General features: G+C 47.0%; 3 protein-coding genes across 4 annotated transcripts in view; 2 read left to right on the top strand and 1 right to left on the bottom strand.

The window, feature by feature from the left end:
- Window positions 1-1717: 1717 nt before the first annotated feature.
- On the top strand, window positions 1718-9574 carry LOC120893403 (acetyl-coenzyme A synthetase). The gene is made up of 7 exons (XM_040295253.1): window positions 1718-2031; window positions 6040-6235; window positions 6328-6561; window positions 6635-7098; window positions 7184-7352; window positions 7415-7604; window positions 7683-9574. Exons 1-7 carry the CDS (start codon window positions 1718-1720, stop codon window positions 8123-8125), a joined length of 2010 nt encoding a protein of 669 aa, XP_040151187.1. The 3' UTR covers window positions 8126-9574.
- A 1805-nt stretch (window positions 9575-11379) lies between these two features.
- LOC120894937 (inositol monophosphatase 1-like) lies at window positions 11380-12901 on the top strand. The gene is made up of 4 exons (XM_040297837.1): window positions 11380-11768; window positions 11842-11975; window positions 12051-12416; window positions 12492-12901. The coding sequence occupies exons 1-4, from the start codon at window positions 11706-11708 to the stop codon at window positions 12751-12753; spliced, it is 825 nt and encodes a 274-aa protein (XP_040153771.1). The 5' UTR covers window positions 11380-11705; the 3' UTR covers window positions 12754-12901.
- A 63-nt stretch (window positions 12902-12964) lies between these two features.
- LOC120894935 (ecdysone-induced protein 78C) overlaps window positions 12965-22547 on the bottom strand; it is a 32592-nt gene continuing 23009 nt past the window's right edge. For both annotated transcript variants that reach the window (XM_040297836.1, XM_040297835.1), the window contains 3 exons: window positions 16336-16796; window positions 16001-16264; window positions 12965-15350 (listed from right to left, as the gene is read on the bottom strand). In XM_040297836.1, coding sequence (XP_040153770.1) covers window positions 14970-15350; window positions 16001-16264; window positions 16336-16796 — 1106 coding nt within the window. In that variant the 3' untranslated portion in view covers window positions 12965-14969. The remainder of the gene's footprint in view (window positions 15351-16000; window positions 16265-16335; window positions 16797-22547) is intronic.

The raw sequence follows: 22547 nt of genomic DNA, 5'->3' as shown, positions 1-22547 counted from the left end.
AAAAGGGCTGACTCTACTGCCATGCAACTTGACCGAATTTGGACGAAATCCAGTACACCGAGCCGCGCGTGAAGTTGCGTACGTTTGCGCATAAATGTTGGTCGTTGCCCTACCGCGGTAAGGTCACGCGTCCTTCCCCCCCTTTGAGACTGCGAAATCACACATGACAGGCAGCGGTGAGTAATGGATAGGGAAAGCCGGTCACAAAAACGGAGGTGGAGCGATATTAGCAACGCAAACGGAAACACAATGACAATTACTTCGCAAACGAAGAAGGAGAAGAAAAAAATAACACAACAACAGATAAACGACAAAATTGTGTTATCTCCGTGTTCGATTGCTCCTGCAGAAAATGAGGCAAAAACACACACAATCGTCGCCCTCAAAAACATTCGATTGCGATAGATGGCCACCAACGAAACTGATTAATCGTCTGGTTGGAAAACAACGCGCAATAATGCCATTGGTATTACGCATGCCCTTTTCGCACTTTACAACATGTACCTGTTGCATCGTTAGAAATGCGTTTCCTTTTGTTATCCAAAGCAAGAGTGAGAGAGACAGTGAATAAGGGAAAGCGCGTGCGAGCAGGAAAAAGCAACGATCAACAACATCATCCGACAGCTTGCTTCTTCTGTCAAAATATCGTTTCGTTAGAAATTAGCAGAAACAGCCGTACACACACGCACACGCGCGGCCACACAATTGACAACGCGGTAGCAGCGTGTGCTAAACGATAAACAAAACACACCACATTCGAGTGGGCGAGTGAAAGAGATAGGGCGCACCATCGTCGCGAGAGCACCAACCTCGATAGAGCGCATGCGAAAGAGCGAGAGAGTGAGCGGGCGATTCTCGCGAGAACGCACGCAATCGCGAGTCGCGCGATGTGCCGCCTGTGCTGTGTGGCTGTGTGCAAGTGTATGCGTTACCGTGTGCGAATTCCCTGTATAACGCTCTCGGTGCGCGGCATGGTAACGCTCATTCATTCCAAGCCGCTCGAGCCGTTCGTTTCGTGGAAGTCGCCCGCCGGAAATCAGAGTGTGGTGTGTACCAGCGTGTGCGCGCGTGTGTGTGTGTGTGTGTGGTGCGATTGTTCCTTCCTTTGTACGGGCCAACGGGAGGCAAAGTACCAGTGATAAACCAGTGGAAAAGGGATCCCCTCTCCCTATCTCGCTCTTTGGGTGAAAATCGTACGTACGGATTTTCGTGAGAGCGAGAGAAAAGTGAAAAACGGGAAAACAAAACTCGTCAAAAATTGACCCCCCCGCCAAGCCTACCCCATCCTCATCCAAGTACCCAGTGACAGAAATCATATGCGCGCTGTCTGAGACCGAATAACACTGCGCTCGTGTGTTGTACACCCCGTCCCCTCCGGTCCAACTCCCAACCACGGCCTACTACTCTTCGGTGCTTCGGAGTGTGAGTGTGTGAGTGGAAAAGTGGAAAATTCTCTCTCCGTGTGGAACGAATTTTTGCAACAACGCTGACGAACGGTTCAGCAGTAGCAGCTAGTCGTTTGGTTCGGTTAGTGAAAGGAAACCCAGCAAACACGCGCGTGACGTCGTGTGAACGGTCGTATCCTGTGTCCGTTCATTGCTGTGTTCATAAAAAAGAAAAGAAACCGTAAAAAAACAGACCCATCGGAGTGGATTTTTGTGGAGCATTCCATAGTTGTGAGTTTGTGACCCAGTGCAACAAAAACAAAGCCACCACCATGCCGTCGGAACCGGAGAAGATTTTCAACCCCCATCCGGATGTCGCCAGCAAGGCGTACATCAACAGTATGCAGCAGTACCGCGAGTTTTACCAGCAGTCGCTGGAGAATCCGGGCCAGTTCTGGGCCAATGTGGCCAAGCAGTTCCACTGGGAGACGCCGTACGATCCGAAGAACTTCTTCTCGTACAACTTCGACATCTCGAAGGGCCCTATCTACGTGAAGTGGATGGAGGGTGCCTCGACCAACATTTGCTACAACTTGCTGGATCGCAACGTGAAGAACGGGCTGGGCGATACCGTCGCTTACTACTGGTAAGGAAGTAGGCTCTGCCTTGGGAAGCTATCCTCGTGACGTTATGTAACCTTTGGTGTAATCCTGCAGCCAGATGAGAGGGGGGAGGGGGAGAGGGCGGGGAGTTTACATGCAGTTTTGACGAGTGAGATGCAACGCTGCTCCAGAAACCAGAAACGAACGAATGAGATGGCAATAAATAAAGGAATGGGGCCAATGGGAGAGAGGTGCTTTGTTAGGGAGTCCTTCCAAACCCTCCCTCCAATCGCAGTGTACGCAAAGGATGTGCGCAGAGGGTGTTATGGAGCAGGAGCGCGAATGTTGTGGGCACACAACACACTCGAATAGAAGAAGGTCACCAGCACGTGGGACGGGGGAGAAAGAATCGAAGGTCGGAACTGGGTGGACTGGGAAGCAAAAACCGCAGGAAAAGAACGAGGCGCCCCTACGGTGCAGGACGAAAGAGAGCAACACCTGCAGCAGTACGCAGAGGGGGGCTTACGTCAATTTGATTCATCGATTTTTTCATACCATTTGTCGTATCTCTGTGTGTGTTTCTCCACTTTGCGTAGGCTCTTTTGGGGTTTTTTTTCGTGGAATTACGTATTAGCACGTTTGTTTGACCATTCTAGGTGCAACCGACCGACCTGGTCGTACTCTGGATCGTCCCAAGAAGCTCTAGATATTGACGTAGAATTTTGGCGAGATATCTTCGATGCACGTCTTTGCACCCGCTCCGGACGCAGCACTTCTCCAAAGTGGTCGCCGGTGAAGTTATCGAACCGAGTGCCGCTCAGTATCGAGGCGCGGTTTGACCGCACGGGTCCACGGGAACGATGAATAATGGAAGGAACGGCGAGTGTTAATTCAGGTCGATTTAATTCGCTTCTCCTCCACACCGCGAGGTTAAGCGTGTGAGCTCTGGTCCTGTGGTGTGTTCTGCCTGTGTAATAGAGCCCAGGCCCCACAGTTTAAAACCCCGAACGGTAGTCGTTTGAACTGCTGCGCACCACCTGCAGGAGAGCGATGGGGAGCAGGAAGCAAAAGTTCAAGTCAAAGACACCTCCTCCAAACGTGCCGGGAAAAGTGTACTTGTTCAGGTACTACTACCACTACTACTGTTACTACTGTCACTATATCAACATACAAGCAAGATAGGTGGTGGTGGTGATATGTGGTGGTAGTAATGGCATGAACTGTGTGCTCCACATCCAATCCAAATGTAGGTTTGAAAGCTTCCGGACATTCTAGAAGCAAGGTTCCCCCCCTCTGCTGCGTGTTGTAGTACTTCACAATTCTTGTCCAAAATCTCCGCCCGACCTCACTTGCATGAGTAGGGAACGAGATAAAAATAGTGCCCCAGTACCTATCCAGACACGGGGCTAGAATATTGAAGGACAAGCGGATTTAAAAATAGCGCCTTTACCAGTGTTTAACATTTCGCAGATTGTTTTTAACAGAACTTTCAGCTCGTTGAGGCTAGCTAGAGATTGGACATTACCTCCTTAACCGGTCGAATTGCGAGAACATCTGGCAAGAACAATCGCCCCGAGAGACGACCTCGAAACACTCGGGCAACGCAATGCTTTTGCCATTCGGCACGATTCTTAGCTGCATCGCATCCGGTTGCAGCTGCATTCTACAGATAGAAGAAGGGGAAAAAAGAAACAAACATGTTGAACACAGTTGAGAGCCACTCAGTGACCATCGAAAGAACACGATCGGAAGGGAGAGGTTGCCTACTAGCCTACAAGATACAATCAACAGGTGAAGGGAACGAACATTAAACATAGAACCTGCCCCACTTGTCCCTCGTGATCTATGGGCACGCACTTAAATCCAAATCTCTCTTCCGTTCCCATTCCTCGCTGTCTGTTTAGTCATTCCACTTTATCAAGAACGCCACAAAAAGAGTGTCTGCTCCCAATGCGCACGTCCGCACGCTGTCTACTCCCGCTGCTGCTGCCAGAGCTGATTGTCAAAGTAAATAAAACCATCCAAAGGCTCGACACCGATCGATTGAAGTCAGCCACAGCCTCATCCATTACCCATGAGGCAGGGAAAGGCGGGCTCAATTTGTTAACATGCCCGATTATGAGCCGACTGTCGCTGACGTTGAGTGACGACGGCCACGACGGCGTTCGAGTGTGCGGTTTGAAGATTTTATGAGCTATTGACGCGCGTACAGTCCGTGGACCAATCGGGGGTACTTGTCATATCCAGCGAGTTACGTAAAGCTTCAAATTTTGCAACGATAAAATCAGAAAAAACGGCATACAACCCCCTGTCAACATTGGTAGCTGGTTTGGCCATTTTTGCGTCATCCGTAGTGTGAGCTTTACTATTTGTTGATCGTGTGGAGTTAATTGAATGCTTCACGCTTGAATGCTTGCCAAGCTTTCAGCATCTTCACTGACGGTGTGTTGGATATAGGGGAGTTGTTTTTTCCGCTTCTTCTAATTTCAAAGCGTGCAAAAAGAATTCTCTAAGGCACAAGGTCATGCTGCAAAGTGCGCGTCACAGGGACAAACGAAGGAGAGCACGCGCGCGCCTGTAACGCCATCGGCAAAACATCAAGCAGCAGCAGCAGCAACGTTTGGGGCCGGCAGCCTTCTCTTCTCTTCTCTTTTCTTGCTCCCAGCAAGAGCAAAAGCACGCGAACAGCGAATCAAGCACGTGACAAAGGGAAAATGCAAGAAGAATGATAATGCGCCCAAGTGCCCACTCAGGCATGTCCAAATCAAGTGCATGCCCTTACTTCCGTAATGCAAGTACACGAGTGGTTTCTGGGCTACCACCGCCCGCCGCTGTTTGTTGACTGCCTTCTAACAAAACGCCCCATTTTTGATGGTTCTGTTTTGTAAGTAAGATGTTGCGAGGATATTAGATTTTTGCATCATGGAAGCTCATTAAAGAAACACGTACTATTAGGGTATTGTTAAGCGGAGGGGTTTGTTACTAACAATTCATCACTTCCAGACACGTTTTTTTGTGTTGTAAAGCGCAGATGTTGTGATTTATTTAATAGCGCTTGTCGGTGGATGTAATCGAGCGGACCAAAGCACGCCTAGCATGCACACCGTGAATGTGTTGGGCTTACGTGATTGTGGCCAATTTGTGCGATTTCCCCCGTCCCCCGTGAGCACAATCCAAAAAAAAAAGCAAAAAGCGCGTTATCTGTCCATTATCTATTAATTGTTAAATCATACGACATGCAGTTCGGGAAGTAGCGAGCGCCTACTTTTTTTGTTGTTGCTCATACACTGTTACCAATTGCCTTCGCCGTCAACCTTGGCTGACCTGAGATTACACCCGTAATAGGTAGTGGACGATGAAGAGGAGCAGCGGCACAATCAAAACGCTAGTGAGGTAGCTTTGACTTTCTTTTATGACCTCCAATAAACGCATGATCACGTTTGTTTGAAAGTTAGAGCCGTGTCTAAGGTATAGGAAAGCGGGAGTTTTGCAATGATTAGACATACCAGTACGTTTGTTGTGTTTCTGTTAAGTCAAATTGCTCCAACTACGTTCAATGTACGATTCTCAAGTACGACGAATGGGCCCATTTGGGCAAAAGGTGTCGTTGACGTCAAACAGCGCGCCGCTCACGCCGTTCTTGTTTTGCATAAATGACCTAGGTAAGGCAGTAGGCAGAACCTAACAGAACCACTTCACCTTACGGAAGGCGAAGCTAAACAAACGTGGTGGAAACAGTACGATTGACAATTGACGCCACTCTTCGCTTGTCAAACAGAGTGAATGTCCGATCCAGCCGACGTTCACTGGCGGGAAGGTCGACGGGACATGGAACCGGCCTCAAAAGTGGGAGAATTATCATTCCTGATCAGCTGGAGTGACCTCTCCGGTGCAGTGAGGGAGTTTCCCTTCTCAACGACATCGTGACCAGTCGGAACCGGAACGAACCTTTCTCATCATACCACATGACCACCAGCTGTTCTGCATATATGTCTCTTTTAACTCTCTCTCTCTCTCTCTCTCTCTCTCTCTCTGTTTCTCCATCTTATTAGGGAAGGCAATCATCCCGATGACTACAGCCGGCTGACGTACAGGAAGCTGCTCGAGGAGGTATGCCGGTTCGCGAACGTGCTAAAGAGCCACGGCGTCCAGAAGGGTGACCGGGTGTCGATCTACATGCCCATGACCATGGAGCTGCCGGTTGCAATGCTGGCCTGTGCACGCATCGGTGCCGTTCACTCGATTGTGGTAAGAAAGGGAAACTAAACCAAACCAAAGCAAAGCAAACTTGAACTACAATCTGTTCCAATTTCCCTTTCCAAACTTTGCCTCGACTGCAGTTTGCCGGTTTCTCGTCCGATTCGCTCGCCGAGCGCATGCACGACTGCCAGGCGAAGGTGCTGATCACGGCCGACGGTGCCTGGCGGGGCGAGAAGATCCTGCACCTGAAGGACATCTGTGATACCGCGATGGACAAGGCGGAAGAGCTCGGCCACCACGTGCAGACGTGCATTGTCGTGTCGCACATTAACCGGGTCACGCCGGGCAAGGAGGACTGGGACGGTTCGTTCGATGTAAGGTTTTTTTTGGGCGGGTCTCTGTAGCAGACAGTATTAAATAACTCCACTGTTTTGTGTGTCGTTGTAGACCCCATGGAGAGATGGACGCGACTTTTGGTGGCACCAGGAGATGGAGGACGCCGAACCGGCCTGCTACCCGGAGTGGATGTCGGCCGAGGACCCACTGTTTATGCTGTACACCAGCGGCTCGACCGGCAAACCGAAGGGTGTGCTGCATACGACCGCCGGCTACCTGCTGTACGCGGCCACGACCTTCAAGATCGTGTTCGACTACAAGCCGAACGATATCTACTGGTGCACGGCCGACATCGGTTGGATTACGGGCCACACGTACGTGCTGTACGGTCCGCTCGCTAACGGTGCCACCTCGGTCATGTTCGAGGGCACACCGTTCTTCCCGGACACGGACCGGTACTGGGAGATCATCGACAAGTACAAGGTGTCGCAGTTTTATACCGCACCGACCGCGATCCGGTCGCTGATGAAGTTTGGCGACGAGCCGGTGCTGAAGCATGATCTATCGAGTCTTAGGTAAAACATATTGGGATTTTGATGACGCAAAATGATCGGTAGATGGTAGTAAAAAACGGCTCTGTTTGCTCTTTCCTTAATGCAGAGTTCTCGGTAGTGTCGGTGAGCCGATCAATCCGGAAGCGTGGCTTTGGTACTATCGCGTGATCGGCAAGGAGCGCTGCTCGATCGTGGACACCTTCTGGCAGACGGAGACGGGCGGACACGTGATTACACCCCTGCCGGGCGCTACACCGATGAAGCCTGGTTCTGCAGTACGTATGAGGTTTCGGTAGGGTTGGAAACGGTGAAGATAACACTCTGAATCGCATTGCAGTCATTCCCGTTCTTTGGCGTGAAACCGACGCTGCTGGACGAAAGCGGTACGGAAATTACGGGCGAAGGCGAAGGCTATCTCGTCTTTTCCCAGCCCTGGCCGGGCATGATGCGCACGCTCTTCAACAACCATCCGCGCTACGAATCGACGTACTTTTCCAAGTTCAATGGCTACTACTGTACGGGCGATGGTGAGTTTTGGAGCAATTTCTTAGGCCCTTCACAACACGAAATTAAATAAACCTTTTTCTTCCTCGCTCGGCGTAAAGGCGCACGTCGCGATGCGGACGGCTACTTCTGGGTGACGGGGCGCGTCGACGACATGCTGAACGTGTCCGGCCATCTGATGTCCACGTCGGAGGTCGAGTCGGTGCTGACCGAGCATCCGCGCGTCTCGGAAGCGGCCGTCGTATCCCGACCTCACCCGGTCAAGGGCGAATGTTTGTACTGCTTCATCACGCCGAACCAGAACGAAGCGTTCGACAAAACGCTCATCAGCGAGCTGAAGGTGCTGGTGCGGGAGCGCATCGGTCCGTTCGCGCAGCCGGACGTGATCCAGCATGCTCCCGGGCTGCCGAAAACGCGCTCCGGCAAGATTATGCGACGAGTGCTGCGCAAGGTGGCCGTCAACGATCGGGATGTGGGCGACACGTCCACGCTGGCGGACGAGGCCATCATCGAGCAGCTGTTTGCGAACCGGCCAGCCCACTAAAGCCCACAAATCGCAGCCGTACCCCCAGTTTAGCCAGTTTAAGTTGTGCCGGGGTTGTCGTTCCGATCACAATCGCGACAGAGCTTAGCAAAGTGTGTGCGAGTGCGATTAGGGAGGACGAAAAACGGTTTTCAAAACGGAGGTGTTGTGGGGGTATATCATTGGGCGAAAAGGATAGCTTTTTCTCGCTTTCGGGCCTTTGTCTCTTGTTTTGCCTGTTCGTCCCGCGCGCACATACATACATCCACTAATAGGCGCGTTAAAGAGAGGGGTGTACAACCCGGTTAAATGCACCCGGTATACAATCGAAAAAAAAAACACACAATCTAATGCTGGACATCGGGGAACAAAATGTGAATGGGCCGCAGGGGGTCAACAACAGGGCATTATATGCTTAGCGAGTTGCAAGTGGACGCCCAGGACGGCCGCCAGTGAACCAGGACCTAAGGCGCGTCGTCACCGTTATCAATGTTGGCGCATCATCAGGCAGCTCGAATTGGCATAACACGCTGGAAGAATCGCCTAGTTGTATGGATAGGTTGTTAAGCTGATTTGGACGGTGAAAAACTCACACACCTACAGATAAGATTTAAGTAGCTGTTATTGCCATTCTTAACCCAGTTTAAGGCTTAATTTGTTTAGTATTAAATGTTGCTACTAGGGACGGTGGTACGGAGCAGTGGGTTGTGAGCTCATTTTGGCAAAAACTTGCCTTCCCCGCTTATCGTTTGTTACGCAATCTCAGAAATCGCTTGAAAAAAAAAGATGCAACGTAAACTAAGTTTGCTTCAAATTTAAAGACAGGAAAAAAGGAAAGGCAAAAAACACTAATGCATTAAAAGCACTATTTAACAAATGAACGAGAAAAGAGAATCTGAAAGAAAAAAAGAAAAAGTTGTTATCAGAAGATAAACACATAAAGGTTAGGGAGTAAGGGTTGTTAGGGATGTCGCTGAGCGATGAGCACGTGTTGGTGGACGCAGCTAAAGAAAGGTGGACCTACCGTAAGTAGGTCAGCTAGTTGGGGGATTAGAATGCGAAGCATTAATCTGATGTAGGCAAGAAGTCAACGAAATTACACATACACATACCTAACAGAGTCACAATCATACACATACAAAGGTAGACAAATAGCTTCAAACCCTTTCCCTTCAAACTCACAGAGCGCACACAGCGTTATCATTAGATGGTATCAATTTCTCTCTGTTTCACTTTCCCAGTTTCTCTGTGGATGTGCGTGTGTGTGGGTCTGTGGTAAGCGATTAGCGCAAACACGGCAAACCCCGCTTAGGAGAAGAAAAAACACCATGGGGATATTGAGTTAATCATTTTTATTTCCATTTTACTGCTGCTAGTTTGCGTTTATTTCCCCCGTTTTTATTTATAAGTTTTATCACAAATAAACACTCACAACGCTTGTCTACTAGAAGGCACGCTATTATCCGCTAACACTTTGCATACCGAAACCATCCATCCATCCACCCAGTGAACATCACATCTTACACATCCGTTACCTTACCACGTCCCCCAAAACGCGCCACACGATGATGAATCCTTTGAGCGGTTAGAGAGATGCAAGAAAGGTGTTGCAAAGGGTCAAAGGTTGGCCTCTGAAACCTGCAAAAAAAAAAAGAAGTAAAATCAACACATATCATTTTCCTCCTCCAATGCGTGAAGCTTTCCTTTTTTGGTGGAGGAAAACTAAAAAAACAACCATTTGAAGTATGTAATCGTAATCTATATGCTCTTACCCACTCATTATACAATGTATTAGAAGTTTATCAACTGTTAAAAAACTGTGTAGCGACTACTTGTTCTCCGGAAAGGGTAGCTTCCGGGACGCGCCCTATTATCCGTTGCTTAGACTTTTGTGGGGATAAAAACTTAAGGTTTCTTCTCGACCCGGTCGCCATCGAATTGGTGAGGAGGGATTGTCCCTTTTCGAGAGCCAATTCATATCATCGCCCAAAAAGCACACAAAACGATACATATCATGTAGCGTGCCTACACCATCCAACCGATCCTTTAGAGGGAGAGAAAGCGTGGCCACTGCTCGCCAGCTCAAATCTCGTCCCATGTTTTGGCGGTGACCATTTTTAATCGTGTATACTTTTGATAGTGGCGCAATACGACAAGATCGCCACTGTTGGGTTTGGGCGGGGAGTAATTGTGAAACATTGTAACGTGCCGATCGTAGGCATTTAAGGACATTTGCTGCATTGTGTTGTTCATACTCGTGAGTTGGTACAACTTGCAGAAAGTAGTGCTCATTCCAGATAAAACTAGACAAAAAAACAAACAAAAATAACACAAATACTCGAAAGAAACTAAACCAAAAAAATATCAACTCACTGTACTGATGGACGGAAAACTCGATACTGGAATAAATATACCTATATATACGGCGAAAACATATCAATGTTATGCAAAAACAAAAAAATGACAATTGGGTGTAGCTTTTCATGTTTTTTTTGCGTTTTTATTGGCCTGCTTGTAGATGAAATTTTGAAAGTTTGTTAAATAGTTGATTTAATCTAAATGGCTTGATAAGAAGTGCTTGTTGATGTTAACCAAACCGCAATGTGATACCAAAACCAACAACTCCTTATCTATTTTTGTTTGTCAACGATGGTTTGTATGCGCTATCGCTAAAATGCAACCAGCACTGTACCACGTGATTATAGCCATGCAGTGGTTTTATTAGTGCATTATTTGTTACGCAAGCTTAGGTTCCCTAAAACCGTTTATTTTGAATTAATTTGCTATGAACCGTCTGTGTATGGACAAGCTGGCTCTTACAAGAGTGGTTATCGGTTCGATTCTCCCCTCCAGGTCGATTGTCCCTTTGAAGAAAGAGTTTTTTTTTCTACTAAGGGTTAACTAAAGCATCGAGCGCCTTGAAGAAGTTAAGGCGAATATCAAAAATGTATTTTTTAAACGATTTTTGTGTTTCTTATCAGAAAACCATGTTTAAAATTTACCCGTTGCAAGCATGCATTTGTATAACAGTTTGCACATGGCGCTTTCCGTGCGAATTGCAGGTGTGTCAAACTACTCTCGCCCTTTCAAAAAGTGTCTAAATTTCTATTGTTTCAATGTTTTCTGCTGAGAAACATAAAATGTGCATCATCATTTGAAAATGATAATATTTTTTAAAATTGATTTTAAATTTTTTCTACAAACTGTATAACAGTCCCAATCGATTCTACACCCCTGGCTGCCAGTTTGCAGTTGTCACTTTGACATGTTTGTTTACCAACAAACCACACCATTTGTGATAACGGATTAGAAGCAACGTTTGCATATGGAAGCATAGAAAACATAGCGAAAAAAACCAAACCACAAAATAGAGAAAAAGAATAAGTGGAAGAACCGTCCACCCGAACACATTCCGAACCGTCCCGAGTGTGCTCCTACATTACGTCCATTTCTTTCCTGCACCGTTGGCGTATGGAAATTGGCTCAGTCCGTGTGAAGCCCGCGAAGAGTAAACAATAGGCAGTGGACGAGAGACCTTCTAATTGGTTGGTGTGTTTTGGTGTGAAAGTCGAAATCATAGAGCTTCCTCCACCTAACCACGATGGCTCTTAACCTGGACGAATGTTACGAGCATGTTCTCGGGCTGGTGGAAACTGCTGGAAGTGTAAGTAGAGTTTCGTTCTGTTGCGATGAAAAGCTAAGGTTTTGTTTAATTGATTTCCCCCCTCCCTGGTTAGCTAATCGCTTCCCGCAACTCCCAGCGGAAGCGCGTGGTCGAAAAGTCGAGCAATATCGATCTGCTGACCGAAACCGACCAACAAGTGGAGCGTATGCTGATGGAAGGAATTACGGCCAAATATCCGGACCATAAGTAAGTGAAAGGGGAAAGGGGAAAAATGCTTCTGAGAGTATTAATTTTGAAATAAATACCGTCCCCTTTTAAAAGGTTTATCGGTGAGGAGGAAACGAGCGAAGGGAAGAAGGCCGAACTGACCGACGCACCGACCTGGATTATCGACCCGGTCGATGGAACGATGAACTTCGTGCACAGCTTCCCGCACTCCTGCATTTCGATCGCACTGCTCGTCGGCAAGGTGACGGAAATTGCCATCATCTACAACCCGATCGTGGGGCAGAAGTTTACCGCACAGCGGGGCAAGGGCGCCTTTCTGAACGGCACCCCGATACGCGTGTCGGGCGAGACAGCGTTCGAGCGTGCGCTGGCGACGACCGAGTTCGGCACGTCCCGGGAAGAGGACAAGACACGCGTCGTGCTCGAGAACATCGGCAAGCTGGTGCGACAGATTCATGGGTAAGCGGTTGGGTGTGTGTGCGACTGGCGAATGAATTCTAATTTCACTCTTTTTTTCACTGTCCCGTTCGCCAGACTACGCAGTCTTGGTTCTGCGGCGCTCAACATGGCAATGGTGGCGCTCGGCGGGGCAGACTTTAACTACGAGTTTGGCATTCACGCTTGGGACATTGCGGCCGGGGATTTGCTCGTGCGGGAAGCGGGCGGTGTCTGTCTGGATCCGGCCGGTGGTCCACTGGATCTGATGTCCCGGCGGGTACTGTGCGCTAGCACGCAGGAACTTGCCGATAAGGTGGTACAGACGCTGACGCAGTACTATCCCGAGCCGAGGGATTAATGGAATAGGAACAGATTTTCCTCCACGAATCTAATGCCATATTTACTGTACTTACCGGTGGCAACACTATCGAAGCCAACTAGATGTGCAATATCGTTACCCAAGCGAACCACGTGTTTGCTGTTAAATAAATGTTGTTGCTAAAGAGGCCAAATGTTTCTTCTACCTACCGGAGCGGATTTGAACCTGCTTGTAGTAACTCTAAAACATGTCCACTTTATTCATCGTTTACTTCTTAAGTAGCAGCATCTTTTATGCATATGGGTTTCATCTCTTTTTTCTCCTTCTTTTTTCCATTTTTCCCTACACGCTTACCTCCAATGAATGGCCGTTTTGTTTTGTCTTTTTTTAATCTAAACTTTCCAGTTCCTTTTTTGAAAATAATATTCTGCACTGAAAAGATGCACAAAACGATTGCTTTGATTTGCATAACTAAAACACGAATGACACACGTTTGCGCACGAATAGAGAAAAAACTTAACAAAACACAACGATTCCTGTCTCGAAATCTATCCAAAAGGAAGAAAAACGAGAAAGCCTTAAAGTGTCCACTCCTTTCGCTAATCCTTTTTCCATTTCCATTTTCTACCTTAAGAGATGCGAGATTAATATAAGGAATGAAGGGGGAAGGGAGTTGATAAATTCGGCTAAACAGCATTTTAACTAACGCTAATCATAAAAAAGGCAACAATATGCGTAACAAAATATGTATACGTTGTATAGATGTATACGTTATCTTCACATTACTTTTAAAGTTTCAAATATAGCTAAATCGGTAGTCTCTCACATTGTCTATCGTCGTCATCCCACAGGGAGAGTCTTGTCTCTGCTGGACTGCTACTACCACTTCACTGTGCAGTTTAAAACAGCCTTTTCCTTACGGCCCAGTAGCATAAATCGATAAATAGAGTACGAATGCCACGTGGTGTGTGGTTTTTACTGCATTTCTTGTCCAGCAAACGCCTGTTTAAAATTATTCACACACACACACACACGCACATAGTGTAACGCGCGCGCACGCTTGTATAGGATTTAGAGCAAAAAATAACTCTGTCTCTCTGATTTCACTAACATATCGTTAATATGTTAACAACCCATTATTATATCGCAGAAAAAGCAGGGCATATCGCGTCACCCCGTCAGTGGTAGAATCGAACTCATTTCGACGATGATGGCGATGGACGAATCGAAGGGATTGATTGATTGCCGTAGAGTGCCGCCAGCGAAAAGTGGGGGAAAGATGTTCCTCTAATGTATCTACCGAGATGTACTAGTAGTAGTAATAGTAGTATAAGGGATATAGTCACGGGACATCTCGCTTAAAATTAGTATCGGGGTTTTTTTAAATTACAGCACCAGTTTTTTTTTTGTTTTACTTAACCGTTAAAAAGTCTCAATTTGTTCTACTAATAACAGGCAACCTCCTCTGGCGATCTCCAGAGGTTGAAGGGAACGTTGTGATGATGATTGTTGTTTAGCTATACTTTCTCTCTTTCTCTCTCTCTCCCTCCCTTCTCAGCCCTGTACTTGTAAAACATGATACGCTACATTCGCTAGTGCTACGTGTCTAGTAACTTGTACTGCCTATTGCTACTATGATATTGCTCGAGTACATCTTGCCAGCTTCGCGGTCAATGGGGTAAAAACAACCGGAAACAGGTGGTAGATAGCACACATCGAGAGTGAGAGAGGGAGATTCACTTCAAGGGAGTGTCAGGGGAGAGCACACAAACGAATAGAACTACATCTAATGGCCACTGTACTGTTCTACTCTCCCCGTTTTGTCGGTCTGTAACCTGTACCACCCGTTTAGCTTAAAATTCCTATCATGCTTTCATGTAACATCATCGTACACCGACAAACCGAACATTGTCTGCGGTTGCACTGGTTTTGCGCTTATCAGACCGCACCGACTACTGCTCTCTGCGCCTTATTGCTTTATCTGCCATCGCTGCGGGGCCCTCTAATCTAACACAGGTCTTATCTGGTCGTACGAACTGGTCGGGAAAAATGGGGGGTATAGTAGTGTAGTGGGGATGAACAATTCACATCAATATGCATGATATGTGTTTCAATAGTGTGTTTATGCATCTGGTAATATCGCTTGCCTATATATGCTGATGTGTGTAACGGATGTCACTGGTTCTCATCATGGTATTGCCTCTTTGTGGCCTTACGAGATTTATAGGGGCCTTTTTCACGGCATTGTTTCTCCTCTACTGCAAGTCTTCCTCACACTTGGGCACGTCGAATATTTCCGCAAACAGGGGCGGCAGCCGGATCGTGCTCCAGTTTGTCCGGAACCACTCCAGATGGGCGGAGTGCTTTTCGCCCAGCATGCGCAGCTCGTGGACGCGCGCCTCTAGTGCGGGCATGATCTGCAGCGCCCCCATGCCGTTGTTTGCCCGCGATCGGGTGATTTGTACTCGCAGCGCTTCCGCGATGCATTCGCGCGTCTTCAGGATCAGCTTCGTCTCGACGAGGCCGGGCCGATCGGACAGCAGGATGAGGGCCGAGTACAGGCCGATCTCGGTGTCGCTCAGGCAGCAGCTGTTTAGCCCGCTGGTAAAGTTAAACAGTGCGTTGGCATACTCGGGCTAAAACGAAGGGAAATATTATCAATCAAAAAATGGTTCTTCTCACTCTCTGTCTTTTATAGTGATTTGCTCTCTGGAGAGTATCCGCGACTCCGATCTGACTCTGACTACTATTAGTCTGATTCCGGCAAAATGGAACCACTAGATCCGTCCGGAGTCGGAGTCGTCCGGAGTCATCCGGAGTCGTCCGGAGTCGCTCGAAGTCGTTCTAAGTCATTCGAAGATGTCCGGAGTCGTTCGAAGTCGGTTGGAGTCGTTCGAAGTCATCCGAAGTCAGAGTCGTTCGGAGTCGTCCGGAGTCGTTCGGAGTCGTGCGAAGTCGATCGGAGTCTGAGTAATTCGGATAGATCCGGAGTCAAAGTCGTCCAGAGTCGTCTGGACTTCTCTAGAAGGCTAGAGTCGATCGAGTTGGCCAGAATCGGAATCGGTCGGAGTCAACAGGAGCCGTGTGGTTAAATCTGACTCCGGACGACTTCGACTCCAACCGATTTTGGACTCGGACGTCTTGAACGACTCCGGGCGACTCTGACTCCGGATAATGCAGAGCGAACCTGCAGAATCGATTCGGAATTTACCGGAGTCGGATCGGAATTGACTCCGGATTTTTGCCAACTTTAACCCATCACTAGTTTTTTAAGCCACCGACTTACATCGTAGATCACTTCTAGCTGCTGGCGGGTGATGTACACACCGTCGTCGAACGTGATCGTACTGTCGTTGGTGGCTCGTGCCACGTGCGTTAGCCACACCTCGAAGAACCCTAGCTTAATCAGAATCAGCTGATCGTCCTGCAGAAACTCTCCGAATCCGGGGACGCGCTTGGCAAACTCCACAATCCTCTGGACGGCCGGCGTCATGCGCATCGCGTACTGCTGCCAGAGCCAGATCCGCTGATCCTCGAGCGATTCCAGGGGCTGCAGAAGTGAAACAAAAAAAAAACGTTAATAGAACACTATTTACAACCACCAAACTCTCTTTCCCTTACGTTGTGCTTCTCGCTGTAGTTGAGCAGCGACACTCGGCTCTGCTCCTTCACCTGCTCGCTCGTGTAGGTACAGTGGCCCCGGTGGGCCTGCGCAATGCACTGGATGATATCGTACACGGACAGCTCCGGCGGCGTAAATGTCAGCGAGTCGGGCAGGATCGTCCCGGTGGACGTGCTGATCTCGGCACAGCTGTTCGCGGCCATGCTGGCGTTCGATGATGGCGGGCCGTTGCTGTGGCCGATGGTGGCGCTAGTGTTATTGCCCGCGTTGTTGCCGCTGCCGAGCGTGCTGGTAGTGGTAGTGGGCATGGTGCCGTTCGCACTGTGACCCGTTCCGAGCGATCCGTTGCCGTGCTGCGGACCGGCGGCAGGTGTCGTCGAGTTGACGCAGATGCTCATGTTCTCCTCGCTGCAGCTGCCCGCCTCGCGTGACTTTTTCGGCACGCGGCCATACCGCACGGCTGTGGGTGGAGGAAGAGGAGCAAATGCTTTCGAATTAGAATATTGCATTAACACTTTTGGTAAGGCTGAGTGTGTGTTAGTGGCGAGTCCTGAAGCTAGTTTTTTCCCATTTGCATCCCGCTTGCAAAATTGGAGATAGTAATCGGCTTCTTTTACTGCTTTTACTCCCCAATTCAATAACATGCATCGCAAACAGAAAGTGCGACCAATAGTTGCATAGCACCTACACTCTAAAACGAATCGATTGTGTGCCGCGAATGGCAGAGGAACCCTCAAGAAGTGCGGAAGAAAATGGTAAATAAATCGAAACAAAATGCCAATAGTAAAAGGGCAAAGGGGGGGAGGGGGGGGGGTGGAAAAGAAAGGGCGCCAAACAAACTGATGATGGCGGTATGATGCAAATTTTTACTTCCGCAACTCTCTTGCGGCACGACGCCACACGACAGATTTGGTTCGGTGTTTGAACTTTTCCTTTCGCAAGGGTGGGGGAGGCGAAACAACCCCGTCCCAGTGCACACATGCACAGGAGGGTGGGCGGACGGGTGCATTTGCAAAGAGAAAGGAAGCTTTGGTTTAAAGGGCACTGCAACAGTGCGCGTTCGTCGTCGCCGTCTAATGGTGCACTGTTTGCGCTAAATATGGCGATGGCGCGCTCGCCCGGAAAGGTGTGCCACACATTTACTATTGAGTCATCCGCGTGGAAATGAAGCAGTTTTAGGAGCAGACTGTTTTACTGTTTTTTAGGATTTGAAGACAGCATGCGAAAGGCTAGTATGTAAATTGTTAAGATGGCAAATCATTGTTTATACATTTTTGGATGTTTTATTTAGCGCTTTGGTCATATGTTGTAAGACCAACTTCCCAAGGCAATTAAAGGAATTGCCGAAAATAGAAACATACTTACACTCTATAGAGTTTAATAATAACTCATTACATTCTGAATGAAAAATGCTTATTTACATCAATATTTAACGCTGTTCTTTTATCACAATGTCCCTTTTACTAGAGAATTACTTAAACAAATGCCAAAAAGTAATGTAACCATCTTCAACATGATTCTGGATAGTTTTTTAATTTATATTAAACATTTGCCGCTTGAGCAGACATAGGTCCCGATAGCTCAGTCAATAAGTGTATTTCTTAGTAACTTGTCCGTCGTGGATTCAATGCTCGTATCATTCGGGTGTGTTTTCTCGTTCTCAAATTATACAATTTGTAATGATTTGGCTTTTTTCTATGAGTAATGTTGCTGATTTTCTTACCGTCTGAAAATCTGGACCCTTAGTTTAGTGCTTTTCCTAGCAATGCATATTTGTGCTTTTGTTAGCCAAGGGGATATTTTTTATTTTTATTTTTTTAATGCACATACGGAATACGTTTTAAAAACATTTTATTCTATTTCAAGTGTTGATGTATGTACGGCTGAGACAATAGTAGTATTTACGTTACATATGCTTGCAAAAAAAGACACCCTCCTCACCTATACTTTATGCTTTCTGACCCGATAATGGTGATTATTAAACGAACTTTGTATATGATAAATGTTTCCAAATTATAGCCCACATTCAAACGCACAAAAGGTGCAAAAACACAAAGTAAGAAACATTCAACTTTACATACACACACACACGCCCCGTTTTTGCAACTGACCCCATGCACGATAGTTCAACAGTGCAGCGCACTGCACCCCATGTCTCTTCCGCGGTGAAGCGTGCAGTAAAGAAAGGCGAAAGAAAGAAATGTGTCACGATATCAACGCGACCGTGTGCGGGAGTAGGCGGGGGGAGGAAGCACAGAGTTCAAAGAACTCTCTAGCTAGCGCCACAGTTTTCCGCAACAACAACAACAAAAACAAACCTGGGAATGGCCGCCGGCGGGATCATAAATTGCGGAAAGAAATTGCAACAGTGCCGGGGTGGTGGTACGTGCCCCCATCGGGGTACGCCAACCCACACCGGGACACACACACACACACTGAGGAAAGCAGCACCACGGCGTGTAAGCATGCATTACTTCACCGGTACGGCACACACACACACCCGCTCGCATTACACACCGCGGTAGAGTCAGTTCGCACCCACTCACCCGCAAAGGGTAAGCATAACAACAACCGCGCGCGTGCAGCTTTTTGAAGCGTTATGAAAATTATGCTACGATAAGCGCCATCCCCCGCTACCATTCCGTCACGCGGCAAACCGCTAAACTATGCGGACGGTGTGCGGGCATGATATGACTGCTGCACGCGGTTAGTTTCCTACTTCCTGGGTGCACTCTTTCGGCGTCTTTTAATCGGGGCTTGACTAATGGTCCGGGTGACACGCAAGCCGTGTTAATATATCGCTAACACGGTGCTGCTGCACAAGCCCTTTCCCTAGTAATAGGGTGGAAAGCTTTTTTGTTGCAATTTTGGTGTACATTTCACTCGCATTGAGCTCGGGCGGCAATCGTCACCTTTCGTTGCCCCGTATCGTGAATCATTGACCAAAGGGACTGTTACCGGCTAAGGGATGGCTAATGCATGGCTGATTAATTTGCCCACCGTGGTCAGGCAAGAGGTAAAGAGATTAAAGGCGGCGAAAGGGAAACATTTAGTCGAGATTCTATCGCATGGTAGAGCATTTCTGTTTGCTGCTTCTAGCAACAAGCGTGACGGTTTTGATACGATTTGGAGTGTGTGATAAATTAAACTAAATCTGTTGCCTGTTTGAGCATTTGTTTTCGTCACGAAACGGGCAACAAAGCGTTGCAAAATGACTAGATTATAAATGGGGCTAATTAGGCACTCTGGTGTAGTGAGGGAGGAAATAAATTAGCGGCGTTTTACTCCCTAAAATAAGCTACGAAATGGTCATTGATGTTCTGGTATTCTTTACGATTAACTCACACATTCAGATCAAAATAGAAGAGATGCAGATGCTTACAGGATTTTTCAGGGGTTCTCATTCAATTTTGGAACATTTTCTTAGCTATTTCTGTGGGGAAATGAACTTTATTGGGATATTTCAATTCCAATAGCACCATTTTCGGACAGTCACATTGGAAAATCTAATTGGATTTATCCAAAAAAGGTACCATCGTCATAAAACGCTCATTTGTCATAAGAAGATCGTAAAAGTGTCTCAAAATTCTAAGAACACTTGAAAACCTGTATGTCAGCAACATTTAAATGATAATACGGGGGTTTTCAAGTCTCTTCCATGATTTACACTGTCAAACTCAATCCAGCTTGAGACGTGTTGAAAATCATGTGGAAGAACTGAAACATTATTGTGATGTAAGTACAACATTTGACAGCTGTTGGAAAACATTTCATTTCGAATTGACTCGGAAAACCCTGTAATACTGTAGATCTTTCCACAAGTCTAATCCCTTGATTTTAGTAAGTGAATATTACTTTTTTGAAATGGGTTTACGTTGTCATAATAACAACAACAGTTGATAAAACTATTTAAAGTGCCATCACAAAATTCAACATGTTTCGTTTCAACGTAGAGAGATTGAAAGTAATTAATATTCATATAGATTAAGGCCTGTCTGAAGGCAAGTATTTCGGTACAGTCATCAAGTATTAGATCTATTAGATCCGTCAATGGTTCATATTCCTGTATGAAGAGAGCCCATTAAACACACACCACTCATTATTTTTCTATATGGGTGGTGCCACATAGCACACAAATAACTACATACAATAATTAGCTTATTATTACGTTTGTTCCGCCAATGAAAAACAAATAACAAATAAAGCGCTTGGTCACGTGGAGGGCAATGGCCCAAAATATGTCTCGGGTTGAAAGTTCATTGAGATCAATTTCGCAGATGCGCAGTATTTGACTGTTCCGCTATAATGTAAGCAATAAGTCATTGGAATCCAGCCAAATAAAGGCTGTGTTGGCCAACTTTTGAGAGTGATTTAAATGTCTGGCGAATGAGGCCAATAGTCTATAAAAAAGTATTACACGACAGAACCATGCTGACATTTCCAGCTTAATCGCCAAACCATTCTTCAAACCGCCATTGTTTGGAAGTTGCCCAGGGTCATAATTTAACTGTGTGGTCACCTGTCCCAAGCGAATATTCTATCCAACTTATTGGCATTGTCGCTATAAAATTGAAATACACATGATTTATGTACTAAGTGTAGAATTGTCTGGAAAGATGGCTCTGTTTTGGTTTTAATTTGGCCCTAACTTTTGGAGCTAAAATCACATTTTCAATAAATGAAACGAGGATTTAGATGATTGCATATCGGAGAAGAAGTGCTATAAAAGTAGTTCTTAAAATACTCATAGATTCTATGCATCGTATCCAAAATAACAAACTTGTTGTCCCACACTGTCATAGAATGTTTGATTTCACACAATATTTGATGCCTTTTGTAACCACCACTAACGCAAACCACAGAATCAAATTACAGCGACACACCGTTGAAACATGAAACATACAAAATCAAACACCAACAATTGTTATTAGTGCACTGTATTGTCCAAACAACTCATAAAGTAAGTTAAACCAAACGATAACAATGCCACAAAACGAACAATTTGTTTAAAGATAATAACAACACACATAGAAAAAATCATATTTACTCGCTAGACTTTGTTGAAAATCACACTGCATCCTGTTCGCATAATAACACTTGGCAGCCAGTTGATATTGATGTGTAGTGAATGTATAATACACTTTAAGAACACTTTCACCGGCAAACAATTATCACAAATCCATCATCACAGGTTAACTATAGTCGCAACAATGCAATACTTTATTATCACAAAAATTATTTTTTATTTAAAATATCACACACGCACACAAATCGCATCGAAAATCACCAACAACCGTTATTGCTGATCACTGTTTTGCCAACCGAACCAAAAAATTCCCAAAACCGAACCACTCGATCGTTCGTCACCCGTTGCACTGAACCAGGCGCACGTGTGTGGTTCGGTGCAACTGCAGCCACTCGCCACTATCCCGGGCAAAAGGGCCTCAAACAAACCGTGCAGAGTGTGAACCCTTCCACTCCAAAACCAGCTCCAAAACAGCCAAACCGAGCGTGCGGAAAGAGAGGTAGATCCGAAACACTGCGCCCGCTCACTTACAAAACGTGCGATAAGAGAACCCCCCCCCTTCCCCTCGGGAGCTGACGGCACGCCGAAAAGCAGGATGGGAGGGGCGGGGTTGGAAAAATAAAAGCGAAAGGTAAGCAAATGCAATGCAAAATCCGGAAAAGCGGCGCTGCAGCCCTTGCAGTTGCACACATAGACAGGCCCCGTGAACCACAGCACAGCTACACACTATCACTTTCCTTCCGCCTTTTTGCAGCGGCTGGGTGGTGGTGGAAGGAGGGCTTGGCATGTATGCACTTCTGCAAAACACTGCTACCGTGGCCGCGGTTCTCCCTTGGTTGTAGGCACGGAGCCATGAACCGAACACGTGGAAGCGCTCGGCAAGGGTTTTCGCTTCCGGACACAACTTATATAGTCCGTCGGGTCGGTTCGGTCGGTTCGGTTCACTAAACGGAACTACGGATTGCCTGTGTTAAGAGCGACACATTGCTACATGGTCGATTGGGGTGTGTGTGTGTGTGTGTGCAAGACTCAATTGGGAACCACAGCTTCCCCACAGCAACCAGCAAAACCAACTTACGGAGCGGCTAAACGGTAACTGTTGGCGAGTGCATCGATATTAGCACAACGACAATGCGCAATCGAGTGCCCGGAGTACGCGCTGCACTTGCACACTTGCAACACGGT

Source organism: Anopheles arabiensis, chromosome 2 (genome assembly GCF_016920715.1).
Source record: "Anopheles arabiensis isolate DONGOLA chromosome 2, AaraD3, whole genome shotgun sequence".
NCBI classification, from domain to species: Eukaryota; Metazoa; Arthropoda; class Insecta; order Diptera; family Culicidae; genus Anopheles; species Anopheles arabiensis.
Note: the sequence above shows the minus strand (reverse complement) of the source record. Positions and strands in the feature narration are given on the sequence as shown.